The sequence below is a fragment of the Macaca thibetana genome, chromosome 13 (assembly GCF_024542745.1).
Source record: "Macaca thibetana thibetana isolate TM-01 chromosome 13, ASM2454274v1, whole genome shotgun sequence".
Lineage (NCBI taxonomy): Eukaryota > Metazoa > Chordata > Mammalia > Primates > Cercopithecidae > Macaca > Macaca thibetana.
The window spans coordinates 51,704,593-51,721,536 of NC_065590.1; the positions used below are offsets into that span (position 1 = coordinate 51,704,593).

General features: G+C 39.5%; 2 protein-coding genes across 7 annotated transcripts in view; one reads left to right on the top strand and one right to left on the bottom strand.

Annotated features, from left to right (window-relative positions):
• The window catches only part of RPS27A (ribosomal protein S27a), a 169,332-nt gene that overhangs the window by 23,285 nt on the left and 129,103 nt on the right, over positions 1-16,944 (bottom strand). The window lies entirely within an intron of this gene.
• CLHC1 (clathrin heavy chain linker domain containing 1) overlaps positions 1-16,944 on the top strand; it is a 66,425-nt gene that overhangs the window by 20,326 nt on the left and 29,155 nt on the right. For all 6 annotated transcript variants that reach the window (XM_050754671.1, XM_050754675.1, XM_050754672.1 and 3 more), the window contains 4 exons: positions 2,455-2,656; positions 2,770-2,882; positions 3,269-3,353; positions 5,928-6,034. In XM_050754671.1, the coding sequence (XP_050610628.1) occupies positions 2,455-2,656; positions 2,770-2,882; positions 3,269-3,353; positions 5,928-6,034 (507 nt within the window). The remainder of the gene's footprint in view (positions 1-2,454; positions 2,657-2,769; positions 2,883-3,268; positions 3,354-5,927; positions 6,035-16,944) is intronic.

Genomic DNA, 16,944 nt, shown 5'->3' on the forward strand with positions numbered 1-16,944 from the left:
GGTGGAGTTCAGCAGTGTCTTAACAAGTCCTTCAGGATTTTCTTTTCTTTTTCTTTTCTTTTTTTTTTTTTTTTTTTTTTTTTTGACACCTAGTCTCTCTCAGGCACCCAGGCTGGGCGTGCAGTGGTGTGATCTCGGCCCATAGCAACTTCCCTCTCCAGGGTTCAAGCGATTCTTGTGCCTTGGCCTCCCAAGTAGCTGGGATTACAGGTGTGTGCCACTATGCCCAGCTAATTTTTGTGTTTTCAGTAGAGACGAGGTTTCATCATGTTGTCCATGCTGGTCTCAAACTCCTGGGCTCAAGCGATCCACCCGCCTCAGCCTCCCAAAGTGCTGGGATTAAAGGCGTGAGCCACTGTGCCCAGCCACTTCAGGTTTTTTTGATGCACTCTAAAGTTTGAGAACCACTGGTATAATATAAAGTAAACTGTAGTGTATTAAGTTTTGGTGGATATTGTTGATTCATGTTGATGTCAGCATTCACTGCTTCCACATTTTCAGCATAATACTGTTACCATATTTTAAGAAATTGTAGTATATCCTGGAATTCATCTAGGATATGGAGAGGTTTTTACGATGAGTGGATAGAGGAATTACAAATATTCATCCTGGAAAAAAGAAAGACTTTGAGAATACATAATGGTATTCCAAACTTTTAAAGATTTTGGCTAGTGTTTATTCTGAGGCAGGATTAATAGGTAGAATTTTAGGAAGCCAGATTTGGTCTCGGTGGAAGAAGCTATGTCTTGAAGTAATGAGCTACTCTATACTAGAGGATTTCAACTGAGGTTGAATAATCATCTTGTGTTTCATAAAAGTGGGGACTAGATTCACTTTCTTTTTTTTTTGAGACGGAGTTTCGCTCTGTCACCCAGGCTGGAGTGCAGTGGCCCGATCTCGGCTCACTGCGAGCTCCGCCTCCTGGGTTCACACCATTCTCCTGCCTCAGCCTCCCGAGTAACTGGGACTACAGGTGCCTGCCACCACACCTGGCTAATTTCTTTGTGTTTTTAGTAGAGACGGGGTTTCACTGTGTTAGCCAGGATGGTCTCGATCTCCTGACCTTGTGATCCACACGCCTTGCCCTCCCAAAGTGTTGGGATTACAGGCGTGAGCCACCGTGCCCAGCCTAGATTCACTTTCAAATATAAAATTGTGACTAGCAAATGATGAATAAGATACACATTAATAAGTACGGTATAACTGGCAAATTGCGACTAAGTGCTGAGAAGATTCTGGGTAAGGGACTGGTTAAAATCAAGTAGAATCAATTCAGGTAAGTTTTTGGAGGAGGAGTATTTTGTGATATGTACTGAAGTCAACAATTGGCCCAGATGAGAAAGGAAGATTATTTAGGGCTGGGCACAGTGGCTCATGCCTGTAATTACTTTGGGATGCTGAAGTGAGAGGATCTCTTGAGCCCAGGAGTTTGAGACCAGCCTGGGTAGACCCTGTGAGAGTCTCTCTCTCTCTCTCTCAAAGGCATTTGAAGAGAAAGAGACAGAGGAATAATAAGTAGAGGGGACAGTGAGAGAGAGGACTGAAGATTTGGCAGGCATTTATATTTGTGTTGGGAATAATAAACTGATTACTCTGGGGTTCGCTATAATAGGGTAATGAGAGATTTGTTTAGAGAGAAATCAGTTGACAAATCCTGAATTGTTAGGCAGAAGCTCTTGGTGTTACTGAGTAAGAGTGATATTTAGGGGTCTTCAGGGTATGTTAATGAAATCACTAAAAAAATTTTTTTCAGATGCTAAGGTTTGTGTGTTCTCAGTCTTCACTGAGTCTTCATTGATAATGTTTAAAACTGCTAGCCTGAGGCCGGGTGTGGTGGCTCATGCCTGTAATCCCAGCACTTTGGGAGGCCGAGGTGAGTGAATCACCTGAGGTCAGGAGTTCAAGACCATCCTGGCCAACATGGTGAAACCCCGTCTCTACTAAAAATACAAAAATTAGCCGGGCATGGTGGCACGCGCCTATAGTCCCAGCTACTACAGGAAGTTGAGGCAGGAGAATCGCTTGAACTGGGAGACGGATATTGCAGTGAGCCAAGATTACATCACTGCACTCCAGCCTGGGCAGCAGAGTGAGACTCTGTCTCAAAAAAAATAAAAATAAAATAAATTAAAATAAAACTGCTAGCCTGGCCTGGCACAGTGGCTCACGCCTTTAATCCCAGCGCTTTGGAAGGCTGAAGTGGGCAGATTGCTTGAGCCCAGGAGTTTAAGACTAGACTGTCTCTATACAATCAATCAATCAATCAATCAATAATAACCTGCTAGCCATTTACAAGTTTATGCTAATTTTACCTATGTTCAGTAAGCTGTAAGTACATACTATCATTTCTAAATTGTTTCTTAACATAGTGAACTGTCTTTCTAAGACTTGCTCTTTGAACACAGACGTCCCACACATGGCTTGGCCTGTTTGATTTGTTCCCTTTTCCCATAGGCATGACTCTCCAAGAATCCATGAATCTAGATGCTCTCACTAAATATATGAAACATCTTGAAGATAAATATGCAGAAATTAAACAAGCTATGTTGATAAAATATGTGCCAGCTCAGAGGAAGTCTGATTTAGATGAAGAAATGATTGTGTTATTAAAACGGCGAGATGTAGCTGAAAATCTGAACAGAAAGTTACAGTTTTGGTATGGAAGTTGATCATAGGTTTTTGAAGTTTGGAGTTTTATTTGTGTTTATTCTAATATTCCACCATTTGATTTTAGGCTCAGTATGTTATTGACGTTTTTTATCTTTATAGTCATCAAAGACTGCAGATAATTTCACAGGCACTTACTTCATGGGTAAAATCTGATATGAGCAGCCCATTTCAAGACTTTGTGGAGCAAATTCAGAAAACCAAATATTTACAAGGTAGATTATCTATATTTTTAAATTAGTAGCAATAATGGAAGACATTTTTTTCCCCTAGAAAGTTAGAATGGGGTTTTCTTAGGCCGAGTTAAAAAAAAGCAAAAACATACTTCAACTAGTTCTCTGTTACCCTATGGGTTCCTTCCTTCAACAGCTAACTAACAGGTAATTAGTAAAGAACAGACTTGGTGAGCCAAAGACAGAATGCCTGAAAATGTACATCAACATAAAGAGGAAAGGGAGGAGGAGGCCACTAAGTTTTGGAAGAGGTTGATGCTGTTAGGATCTATAGCAATAAGTTGTTGGTATTAAACACATGTATGTTTATTGTTTTCTATTGATAAGTAACCTTAAATATCTTCCAGTGGTACTTTCAATATTTACAGGTGACCAAGGCATTGTTGAAGAACTAATGGAAGATGATCCACACAGGGCAAAAGAAGCTGAAATTATGCTTCACTACATTGAAAGGCAACTATTTTAAAAGCTTTAATTTTTCAGAATTATATTTTTTCATAGATTCTTTGCGAATAAAATACCACATTGGGAATCTAGGAGGTTTTTCAGAGGAGATAAGAGGATTATAATGTTGATATGTTTTATTTATACAGGTTAAGCATTCCTAATCCGAAAATTTGAAATCTGAAATGCTCCAAAATCCAAAAAATTTTGAGCACTGACATGAGATAGTGATACCTGTGTTTTCTGATGAATCAATGTACACAAACTTTGTTTCATGCACAAAATTATTAGAAGTATTATATAAAATTACCGGCTGGGCACAGTGGCTCACGCCTGTAATCCCAATGCTTTGGGAGGCTGAGGCGGGTGAATCACAAGGTCAGGAGTTCGAGACCAGCCTGGCCAACATGGTGAAACCCCATCTCTACTAAAAATACAAAAAATTAGCTGGGCGTGGTGGCGGATGCCTGTAATGCCAGCTACTAGGGAGAATGAGGCAGGAGAATTGCTTGAACCTGGGAGGCAGAGGTTGCAGTGAGCTGAGATTGTGCCACTGCACACTCTAGCCCAAGCAATGGTGCAAGACTCAAAAAAAAAAAAAAAAAAAAAAGTATTACACAAAATTACCTTCAGGCTATGTGTATATGGTATATATGAAATATAAATTTTGTGTTTAGACTTGGGTCTCATCCCCAAGATATCTCATTATGTATATGCATATATTCTAAAATATGAAAAAATCTGAAATCCAAAACATTTCTGGTCCCAAGCATTTAGGATAAGGGAATCTCAACCTGTATTTTTCTTACATTTCCTAGCTATCAACCTGATGTTACAAAATGTTTTTGAGAATGTCTTCCTGATTCAGATTATTCTAGCCAATTCAGTCCTTTCTTTCTCATTATTTCTATCCCATGACTTATTAAGAAGGCATATTTCTCCCTAATACTTAAGTTATTATATATAGTATATAATAGAAAATTAAAGAGATTTAAGACTGTATCCTTTTTTATACTTTGTTTACTTTTTATCAAATATTACTTTTATCAAATCTTTTCAAGTATTCATAAAAATACAGAGAATAACATTAACAAAATGTTATTCTGTGTACCAATTTAGCAAGAAGTTAACATTTTGCAGTATTTGCTTCAGCTGTTTTTGTAGAAGTTTGTTATAGTTAACATCCCGCTGTGTATCATTCCTCCTGTCTTCAATTCCTTTTCCCTCCTTTTTTCCCCACACAGCTGCTCCCTTGGTGTTTAACATGCACGTGCATTTTTAAACATTTTTAATACATAGTAAGACTATATTCTTTAAGAGGTTAATTCACAGGCTATAAGGCTTATCTGTAATGAACCTATGTAATATTCCTGGTCTTTATATGTTAAACAGTTTTCAACTGTTAATTGGAAGGTTGGTATGTAAAAAGAAGGGGGTAAAGATAATTTTGGGGAGAGCACAAAAGCTCATGTTATTTCCTTACACTGTAATGCTTCTCTAAGTCTGACAGTTTGATATGAGAGAAAAACCCTCATTGAGATTGAAAGTTTTATGTATTTTGCTTAATATTACTTTAGTAGGTTTTCCGCCTGGGGCTCTACATTCATTTGCAGCACTATGTAACTTCTGTTTATCCTAGTTTTATTAATTGTGAGGTAAGGACTGATTTGAAGACCTTTTGCCATAGGAAGAGGAGTAGAGGCTTAAGTTATCTTAACTATTATCTTTCCTTCTTGTGTTAATCTTTGACTGGGAGCCTGTTGCCTGGCAGAACAACATAGGCTTCTGAATACCAAGGACACCTCTTGATCTCCAATTTGGCAGCTTCTTTTTTTTTTTTTTTTTTTTTTGAGATGGAGTCTAGCTCTGTGGCCCAGGCTGGAGTGCAGTGGCGCAATCTCGGCTCACTGCAAGCTCCGCCTCCTGGGTTCAAGTGATTCTCCTGCCTCAGCCTCCTGAGCAGATGGAACTACAGGCACATGCCACCATACCTGGCTAATTTTTTTTTTTTAATATTTTTAGTAGAGACGGGGTTTCACCATGTTAGCCAGGATGGTCTTGATCTCCTGACCTCATGATCCCCTCCGCCTCGGCCTCCCAAAGTGCTGGGATTACAGGTGTGAGCCACCACGCCCGGCCCAATTTAGCAGCTTCTGTCTTCAATTAGTATTTCCTTCAGGTGGCATTTCTAAGTAGATTGCCCTTCTTTCCTCTGATACCAGTACTTTTTCATGTGGAAATGATATGCGGGGAAAAAAATCTGAGTTCATAATAAATTCAAGTTCTTTCTTCCATTCTCTATGGCTTGCTGTAAGTGCTATAGGAATAAAGTTTAGGATCATGTTCAAAGTTAGCTAGCAGGTGGGAGTTTTATTCTGAGACTTAAAAAAAACCCAACAGAATATTAGAGAAAGATTTCAGAGAACATCTTACAGGGTGAATGATTCTAGTTACAGTTTATTAGAATTCCTTTTTGTTTTTCCATATCTTTATGCCACTATATTTGGTCTGTATTAAACATTTCTAATCAGTTTTTTCTCTTTTTGTGTCATTATAACACATTATAAAATGTGATGCCTATAGATTTAATGAGTTAATCTCACTTGGTGAATATGAAAAGGCAGCTTGTTATGCAGCAAACAGTCCTAGAAGAATTCTTCGAAACATTGGCACAATGAATACATTTAAGGGTAAGCATTTCTCTCTGAACCTTATATATGTATGCAAATTTACTACTTTTTCTCTCATAAAATGAAAAAAGCATTAAACTGGGAGTCTAGAGGTCTAGGCCCCAGCCCTCTCTCTACCATTTACTCAGTTTGCTTAGCAGTAACATTAGGGGTTTGATTAGATTTTCTAAATTATATTATGAACGATTTTAAGTATATAGAAAAGTATGGAGAAACATTAACACCAACGTACTCACTGTCAAGATTTAATAAATGTTAATATTTTGTCAAATTTGCTCCACATTATTTTAAAACACAGCTTCCTTGTGGTAAATTGACATAATACAACAAATTGTACATATTAAAGTACACAATTTGGTAAGTTTTTTTTTTTTTTTTTTTTTTTGTGAGACAGAGTTTCACTCTTACCGTCCAGGCTGGAGTGCAGTGTGCAATCTTGGCTCACTGCCACTTCTGCCTCCCAGGCTCAAGTGATTCTCCCGCCTCAGCCTCCCGAATAGCTGGGATTACAGGTGTGTGCCACCACAACCAGCTAAATGTTTTGTACTTTTAGTTGAGACAGGGTTTCACCATGTTGGCCAGTCTGGTCTCAAACTCCTGACCTTAGGCAATCTGCCCACTTTGGCCTCCCAAAGTACTGGGATTACAGGCATGAGCCATCGCGCCCGGCTCAATTTGATAACCTTTGACATATGCATACACCCATGAGATTATCACTCAAAAGTTCCCTCATGCCCCTCAGTATCCCTCTCTTCCCACTACTTCCTAGTTCTCTCATCCTTTTCTTGTCCTAAGTTATTTTACTTAGGATAATGGCGTTCAGTTTTATTTTATGGCTGAGTAGTGTTCGGTGGTGTGTGTGTGTGTGTTTCTGTGTGTGTATGTGTTTTCTTTATCCAGTCATCCCTTGATGGACACTTAGGTTGATTCTCTGACTTTGCTATTGTGAATAGTGCTATGATAAACATAACGAGTGCAGGTGTCTTTTTCATATAATGGTTTCTTTTCCTTTGGGTAGATACCCAGTAGTGGAATTGCTGGATTGAATGGTAGTTCTATTTTTAGCTCTTTGAGAAATTTCCATACTGTATTCCATAGAGATTGTACTAATTTACATTCCCACTAAAAATGTATAAGCATTCCCTTTTCTCCACATCCTCTCCAACATCTGTTGTTTTTTGACTTTTTATTAATAGCCATTCTGATTGGTGTAAGATGGTATGTCATTGTGGTTTTGTAGTTCCCTGCTTTGTAGATTTCTCTGCTTTGGGCAGTATGGCCATTTTAACAATTTAACTATTTTTTTTAACCCATTAAATAGCCCCACCTCCCCCACCCAACTCTCCTACTACCCTTCATAGCCTCTGGTAACCATCCATCTACTATGTTCATGAGTTCAATTGTTTTTATTTTTAACTCCACAAATAAATGAGAGCATGTGAGGTTTGTCTTTCAGTGCCTGGCTTATTTCACTTAACATAATGACCACCAGTTCCATCCATGTTGTTGCAAATGATAGGATCTCATTCTTTTTTATGACTAAATAGTACTCCATTGCCTATACATACCACATTTTCTTTATCCATTTGTCTGTTGATGGACACTTAGGTTGCTTCCTAATCTTGGATATTGTGAATAGCGTTGCATTAATCATAAGATTGCTGGATCGTATGGTAGCCCAATTTTTCGCTTTTTGAGGAACCTCCAAACTGTTTTCCATAGTGGTTGTACTACTTTACATTTCCACCAACAGTGTACAGGGGTTCCCTTTGCTCCACATCGTTGCCAGCATTTCTTATTGCCTGACTCTTGGGTAAAAGCTGTTTTAACTGGGCTGAGGTGATATCTCACTGTAGTTTTGATTTGCATGTCTCTAATGATCAGTGATGTGGAGCACCTTTTCATATGCCTGTTTGCCATTTGTATGTCTTCTTTTGAGAAATGTCTATTCAAATCTTTTGCCATTTATTTTACCCTTTTTTTAATTAAAAAAAAATTTTTTTTATTATACTTTAAGTTCTAGGGTACATGTGCACAATGTGCAGGTTTGTTACATATGTGTATATGTGCCATGTTGGTGTGCTGCACCCATTAACTCGTCATTTACATTAGGTATATCTCCTAATGCTATCCCTCCCCACTCCCCCGACCCCACAACAGTGATATTCCCCTTCCTGTGTCGAAGTGTTCTCGTTGTTCAATTCCCACCTATGAGTGAGAACATGCAGTGTTTGGTTTTTTTGTCCTTGCGATAGTTTGCTGAGAATGATGGTTTCCAGCTTCATCCATGTCCCTACAAAGGACATGAATTCATCTTTTTTTATGGCTGCATAGTATTCCGTGGTGTATATGTGCCACATTTTCTTAATCCAGTCTATCATTGATGAACATTTGGGTTGGTTCCAAGTCTTTGCTATTGTGAATAGTGCCGCAGTAAACATACTTGTGCATGTGTCTTTATAGCAGCACGATTTATAATCCTTTGGGTATATATCCAGTAGGATAGCTGGGTCAAATGGTATTTCTAGTTCTAGATCCTTGAGGAATCGCCACACTGTTTTCCACAATGGTTGACTAGTTTATAGTCCCACCAACAGTGTAAAAGTCTTCCTATTTCTCCACATCCTCTCCAGCACCTGTTGTTTCCTGACTTTTTAATGATCAAGTGTTTTGTTTTGTTTTTTTTTTGACAGAGTTTCTCTCTTGTTGCCCAGGCTGGAATGCAATGGCACGATCTCAGCTCACTGCAACCTCTGCCTCCCGGGTTCAAGTGGTTCTCCTACCTCAACCTCCCTAGTAACTGGGATTACAAGCATGCGCCACCACGCCTGGCTAATTTTGTATATTTAGTGGAGATGGGGTTTTACCATGTTGGTCAGGTTGGTCTCGAACTCCCAACCTTAGGTGATCCACCCACCTTGGCCTCCCAAAGTGCTGGGATTACAGGCATGAGCCACTGTGCCTGGCCATCTTTTGCCTATTTTTAATCAGATTATTAGATTTTTTTCCTATGGAATTGTTTGAGTCCCTTATGTATTCTGGTTATTAATTCCTTGTTAGATGGGTAGTTTGCACATATTTTCTCCCATTCTGTGGGTTGTCTCTTCACTTTGTTGATTGTATCCTTTCTGTGCAGAAGCGTTTTACCTTGATGTGATCCCATTTGTCCATTTTTTTTCTTCAATTGCCTGTGCTTGTGGAGTATTATGCCAGAAATTTTTACCCAGACCAATGTCCTAGAGAATTTCCCCAATGTTTTCTTGTAGTGGTTTCATAATTTGAGGTCTTATATTTAAATCTTTAATCCATTTTGATTTGATTGTTTTATATGACAAGAGATAGGGGCCTAGTTTCATTTTTCTGCATATGGATATTCAGTTTTCCTGCCACCATTTACTGAAAAGACTGTCTTTTCCCCAGTGTATGTTCTTGGCACGTTTGTCAAAAGTGAGTTCACTATAGGTGGGTGGATTTGTTTCTGGGTTCTCTATTCTGTTCCATTGGTCTGTGCATCTGTTTTTATTCCATTACCATGCTGTTTTGGTTACTATAGCTCTGTAGTATAATTTGAAGTTAGCTAATGTGATTCTTCCAGTTTTGTTCTTTTTGCTTAGGATGGTTTTTGGCTATTCTGGGTCTTTGTGGTTCCATATAATTTTGGGGGTTGTTTCTTCTATTTCTGCGAAGAACTTCATGGTATTTTGATAGGGATTGCATTAAATCTGTAGATTGCTTTGGGTAGTATAGATATTTTAACAGTACTGATTCTTCCAATCCATGAACATGGAATATCTTTCCATTTTTTGTGTGTCCTCTTCAATTTCTTTCATCAATGTTTTATAGTTTTAATTATAGATCTCTTTCAATGCTTTGGTTAATTCTAGGTATTTAATTTGTGGCTATGATAAGCAGGATTACTTTTTAAAATTTCCTTTTCAGATTGTTTGTTGTTGGCATATAGAAATGCAATGATTTTTATATGTTGATTTTGTATCTTTCAACTTTACTGAGTTTATCAGTTCTCATAGGTTTTTTTTTGGAGACAGAGTCTCACTCCATCACACAGGCTGGAATGCAGTGGTGCAATCTCAGCTCACTGCAACCTCCGCCTCCAGGTTCAAGTGATTCTCCTGCCTCAGCCTCCTGAGTCACTGGGACAATGGGCACATACCACCAGGCCCAACTAATTTTTTTGTATTATTAGTAGAGACGGAGTTTTGCCATGTTGGCCAGTCTGGTCTTGAACTCCTGACCTCAAGTGATTGGCCTGCTGTGTCCTCCCAAAGTGTTGGGATTACATGCATTAGCCACCATGCTTGGCCTCTAATAGTTTTTTGGTGGAGTCTCTAGATTTTTTTCTTTCACTTTTTTTTTTTTTTGAGATGAAGTCTTGCTCTTGTCCCCCAGGCTGGAGTGCAATGGTGCAATCTCAGCTCACTGCAACCTCCACCTCCTGGGTTCCAGCAATTCACCTGCCTCAGCCTCCCGAGTAACTGGGATTACAGGCACCTGCCACCACGCCCAGCTAATTTTTGTATTTTTAGTAGAGACAGGGTTTCACCAGGTTGGTCAGGCTGGTCTCAAACTCTTGACCTCAGGTGATTCACATGCCTTGGCCTTCCAAAGTGGTGAGATTACAGGCATGAGCCACCGTGCCTGGCTAGATTTTTTTTCAAATATAAGGTTATGTCATCAGAAAACAAAGATAATTTAACTTCTTCCTTTCCAATTTGGATGCCCTTTATTTCTTTTTCTTGTCTGATTGCTCTAAGTAGGACTTTCAGTACTATGTTGAATACCAGTGGTGAAAGTGGGCATCTTTGTTGTGTTCCAGATCTTACAGGAAGGGCTTTCAGTTTCCTCCCATTCAGTATGATTCTAGCTGTGGTTCTGTCATATATGGCTTTTATTATGTTGAGATATATTCCTTCTATCCCCAGATATTTTTATGGGTTTTATCATGAAGGATGTTGAATTTTATTAAATGCTTTTTCAGCATCACTTGAAATTATCATATAATTTTTGTCCTTCATTCTGTTGATATATGATACATTGCATTGATTCATTTCTGTATGTTGAACCATCCTTGCATCCCCAGGATAAATCCCACTTGGTCATGATGAATGATTTTTTTAATGTGTTATTGGATTTGGTTTACTAGTATTTTGTTGATGATTTTTGCATCAATGTTTATCAGAATTATTGACATGGAGTTTTCTTTTTTGATATATCTTTGTCTGGTTTTCGTATTAGGGTAATACTGGCCTTGTAGAATGAGTTTAGAAGTATTTCCTCTGCCTCTATTTTTTGGAATAGCTTGAGTAGGATTCGTATTAGTTCTTTTTTAGATGTTTGGTAGAGTCAGTAGTAAAGCCATCAGGTCCTGGGCTTTTCTTTTCTGGGAAACTTTATATTATAGCTTCAGTCTCATTACTTATTGGTCTGTTCAGGTTTTGGATTTCTTCATGGTTCAGTATTGGTGGGTTGTATGTGTCTAAGAATTTATTCATTTCTTCTAGGTTTTCCAATTTATTGGCATATAGTTGCTCATAGTAACCTATAATGCTCCTTTGAATTTCTGTGGTATTGGTTGTAACGTCTCCTTTATCATCTCTGATTTTATTTATTCGGGTCTTCTCTCTTTTTATCTTACTCAGTTTGGCTAAGGGTTTGTCGACTTTTTTTTTTTTTTTTTTTTTTTTTGAGACGGAGTCTCGCTCTGTCGCTGGGCTGGAGTGCAGTGGCCGGATCTCAGCTCACTGCAAGCTCCACCTCCCGGGTTTTTACGCCATTCTCCTGGCTCAGCCTCCCGAGTAGCTGGGACTACAGGCGCCCGCCACCTTGCCCGGCTAGTTTTTTGTATTTTTTAGTAGAGACGGGGTTTCGCCGTGTTAGCCAGGATGGTCTCGAACTCCTGACCTCGTGATCCACCCGTCTCGGCCTCCCAAAGTGCTGGGATTACAGGCTTGAGCCACCGCGCCCGGCCTTGTCAACTTTTTTTTTAAAACTCTTCATTGATTTTTATAATTGTTTTCATCATTTCAATTTCATTTATTTCTGCTCTGATCTTTATTGTTTCTTTTCTTCTAAAAACTTTGGGTTTGGTTTGCTTTTGCTTTTCTGGTTCTTTAAGATGCATCATTAGGGTGTTTATTTGAAGTTTTTCTTCTTTTTTGATGTAAGCACTTATAGCTATAAACTTTTTTCTTAGTACGGCTTTCATTGTTATCCCATAGGTTTGGGTAGGTTGTGTTTCCATTGTTGTTTGTTTCAAGAAATCTTTAAATTTCTTTCTTAATCTCTTCATTGAGCCACTGGTCACTCAGGAGCATATTGTTTAGTTCCCATATTTGTATAGTTTCAAAAATTCCTCTTATTATTGATTTCTAGTTTTATTTCACTGTGATCAGAGAAGATGCTTGATATTATTTCAATACTTTGAATGTTTTAATACTTGCTTTGTGGACTAACATATGATCTTTCCTTGAGAATGATCCATGTGCTAAGAAGAAGAATGTGTATTTTTCAGCTGTTGGGTGATATGTTCTGTAAATATCTATTAGGTCCATTTTGTCTATAGTGCAGATTAAGTCTGATGATTCTGCATTGATTTTCTGTCTTGATGATCTGTCCAATGCTGAAAGTGAGGGTGTTGAAGTCTTCAACTAGTATTGTATTGGGGTCTATTTCTCTCTTTAGCTGTAATAACATTTGCTTTATGTAGCTGGGTGCTCCAGTGTTAGGGGCATATATATTTATAATGGTTGAATATATATGCAATTCAACAAGAGGTCCTCTTGTTGAATTTAACCCTTTATCATTATATAATGACTTTCTTTGTCTGTTTTTATCGTTTTTATCTTGAAATCTATTTTGTCTACTCCTGCTCTTTTTTGGTTTCCATTTGCATGGAATATCTTTTTCCATTCCTTTATTTTCAGTTTATATGTGTCTTTAAAGATGAAGTGTTTCTTGTAAGCAACAGATCATTGGATCTTATTTTTTTTATCCATTCAATCACTTTTTTTTTTTTTTAAGACAATCTTTTTCTGTCACCCAGGCTTTAGTGCAGTGGTGTAAACACAGCACACTTCAGTCTCAACCTCCTGGGCTCAAGTGATCCTACCATCTCACCCTCTCAAGTAGCTAGGACCACAGGCATGCACCACCACACTTGGCTAATTTTTAAAATTTTTGTAGAGACAGGATCTCGCCATGTTGCCTGGGCTGGCCATGAACTCCTGGGTTCAGGTGATCCTCCTGCCTTGGCCTCCCAAAGTGCTGAGATTACAGATGTGAGCCACTGTGTCTGGCCCACCCTATGTCTTTTGATTGGAAAGTTTAGTCTGTTAACATTCACTTGATATTGTTAAGTAAGGACTCACTCCTGTCATTTTGTTATTTTCTGGTTGTTTTATGGTCTTCTCTTCCTTTCTGACTTTCTTTTAGTGAAGATGATTCTTTTCTGGTGGTATGTTTGAATTTCTTGCTTCTTATTTTTTGAGTGTCTGTTGTATGTTTTTTGATTTGAGGTTATCATGAGACTTGCAAATAATGTCTTATAACCCATTATTGTAAACTGATGACAACTTAACACTGATTGCATAAACAAACAAAAAAGTAACAAAGAAACAAAGAGAAAACTAATAAAAACTCTACACTTTAACTTTGTCCCCTAGCTTTTTAATTTTTTTGTTGTTTCTATTTATTTCTTATTGTACTGTCAATGTCTTAAAAAGTTTTTATAGTAATTATTTTTGATCAGTTCATCTTTTAGACTTTCTACTTAAGATATGAGTAATTCACACACAATCACAGTGTTATAATACTGTCTTTTTTGTGTGAACTTACTATTACCAGTGAGTTTTGTACCTTTAGATACTTTCTTATTGCTTATTAATATCCTTTTCTTTCTAATTGAAGTGCTCCCCTCAGCATTTCTTTTTTTCCTTCTTCCTTTTGTTTTTGAGATGGAGTCTCGCTCTGTTGTCCAGGCTGGAGTGCAGTGGCATGATCTCGGCTCACTGCAACCTCCACCTTCTGGGTTCAAGCAGTTCTCCTGCTTCAGCCTCCCAAATAGGTGGGACTACAGGTGCACATTGGCACATCCAGCTAGTTTTTTTGTATTTTAGTAGAGAGGGGGTTTCACCATGTTGCCCAGGCTGGTTGCGAACTACTGAGCTCAGGCAATGCTCCCGCCTCAGCCTCCCAAAGTGCTGGAATACAGGTGTGAGCCACTGCACCTGGCCACCTCAGCATTTCTTAAGGGACAAGTATGATGTTGATGAAATCTCTCAGCTTGTTTGTCTGGGGTAGTCTTTATTTCTCTTTCATGTTTGAAGGATATTTTTTGCCAGATATATTATTCTAGGGTAAACGTTTTTTTTTTTCTTCAACACTTTAAACATGTCCTGCCACTCTCTCCTGGCCTGAGAGGTTTCCACTAAAATGTCTGCTGCCAGACATATTGGAACTCCATTGTATGTCATTTATTTTCTCTTGCTGCTTTTAGGATCTTTTCTTTATCCTTGACCTTTGGGAGTTTGATTATTAAATGCCTTGAGGTAGTCTTCTTTGGGTTACATCTGCTTGGTGTTCTATAACCTCTTGTACTTGAATAATGATAGCTTTCTCTAGGTTTGGAAAGTTCTCTGGTATTATCCCTTTTGTTTCTTTTGGATTTTTTGAGACAGAGTCATGCTCTGTCACCCAGGCTCGAGTACAGTGGCATGATCTCAGCTCACTGCAACCTCTGCCTCCTGGGTTCAAGCAATTCTTCTGGCTCAGCCTCCTGAGTAGCTGAAACTACAGGTGCACCACCACACCCAGCTGATTTTTGTATTTTTTAGTAGAGACTTGGTTTTGCCATGTTGGCCCAGCTTGTCTCACACTCCTGACCTCAGGTGATCCGCCCTCCTTGGCCTCCCAAAGTGTTGGGATTACAGGTGTGAGCCACCGCACCCGGCCAGGTGTTACCCTTTGAATAAACTTTCTACCCCATCTCTCTCTTTCTACCTCCTCTTTAAGACCAATACCTCCTTGATTTGCACTTTTGAGGTTATTTTCTAGATCTTGAATATGTGCCTTATTCTTATTTATTCTTTTTTCTTTTGTCTCCTCTCACTGTGTATTTTCAGATAGTCTGACTTCAAGATCACTAATCTTCTGCTTAATTCTGCTGCTAAGAGACTTTGATGCATTCTTTTTTTTGTTTTGTTTTGTTTTGTTTTTGTTTTTGTTTTGAGACGGAGTCTGGCTCTGTCACCCAGGCTGGAGTGCAGTGGCGCAATCTCGGCTCACTGCAAGCTCCGCCTCCCGGGTTTATGCCATTCTCCTGCCTCAGCCTCCCGAGTAGCTGGGACTACAGGCGCCCGCCACCTCGCCCGGCTAGTTTTTTTTTTGTATTTTTTAGTAGAGACGGGGTTTCACCGTGTTAGCCAGGATGGTCTCGATCTCCCGACCTCGTGATCCACCCGTCTCGGCCTCCCAAAGTGCTGGGATTACAGGCTTGAGCCACCGCGCCCGGCCTGATGCATTCTTCAGCATGTCAATTGCATTTTTCGACTCCAGAATTTATGCTTGTCTCTTTTTAATTATTTCAATCTCTTTGTTAAATTTATCTGATAGAATTCTGGATTCCTTGTCTGTGTTATCTTAAATTTTGTTGAGTTTCCTCAGAACAGCTATTTTGAATTCTCTGCCTGAAAGGTCACATAACTTTGTCTTTCTGGGATTGGTCCCTGTTACCTTATTTAGTTCGTTTGGTAAGATCATGTTTTCCTGGTTGGTCTTGGTGCTTGTGGATGTTTATCTGTTTCTGGGCATTGAAGAATTGGGTATTTATTGTAGTCTTCAGTCTGAGCTTGTTTGTACCCGTCCTTTTTGGGAAGGCTTTCCAGATATTCAGGGAGACTTGGGTGTTGTGATCTAAGTTTTTGGTTACTGCAACCATATCTGCATTAGAGGTACCACCTTTGTGGTTTTGGATAAGATCCAGAAGAATTCTCTGGATTGCCAGATAATTCTTGTTCTTTTCCATTACTTTCTCCCCCAAAATGGAGTCTCTCCAAGTTGCAGTCCTTGTGAGCTAGACTGCCTCAGATCCGTGCTGAGCTCCCTGGAGCTGGAGAAGGGGTGGAACACTAGCACCACTGTGGTCACCAGCTCTGGGAGTATACTAGGTCAGACCTGAAGCCAGCACAGCACTGGGTCTTGTCCAAGGCCCACTGTAACCACTACATGGCTACCTCCTAGTTTGCTGAAGGCCTAGGGCTCTACATCAACAGGTGGTGAAGCCATCTAGGCTTGTTTTTTTCCCTCCATGGTAGCAAGTTCCCTGGGCCTGGGTGGCTCCAGAGATACCATCGGGAGCCAGGGCTTAGAGTTGGAAACTTTAGGAATCTACCTGGCACTATATGCTATTGTGGCTGAGCTTGTACCCAGACCATAACACAAAGTCCTTCCCATTTTTTCCTCTCCTTCCCACAGGCAGAGGAGTCTCTCCCTATGGATACCACTGCCACAGGCCCACAGGAAGTACTGCCAGGCTACCACCAATGTTCACCCAAAGGCTCTTCAGTCAGCTAGTGGTGAATGCTACCAGTCCTGAAACTCACCCCTCAGGGCAGTGGGCTCCCCTCTGGTTCAGGGTAGGTCCATAAATGCTGTCCAAGAACCAAGTGCTGGAACTGGGGACCCCAAGAGCTTGCTTGGTGCCCTACCTCACTATGGCCAAGCTGGTACCTAAGCTGCAAGACAGTCTTTTTTACTCTTCTGCTTTTCTCAAGAAGAAGGAGTCTCTCCTCATAGCCATCACAGCTGGGAATGTGCTGGGTCACACCTGAAGCCAGTATATCTCAGAGTCTTACTCAAAGCACACAGCATGTACTACCTGGCTACTGCTTCTGATT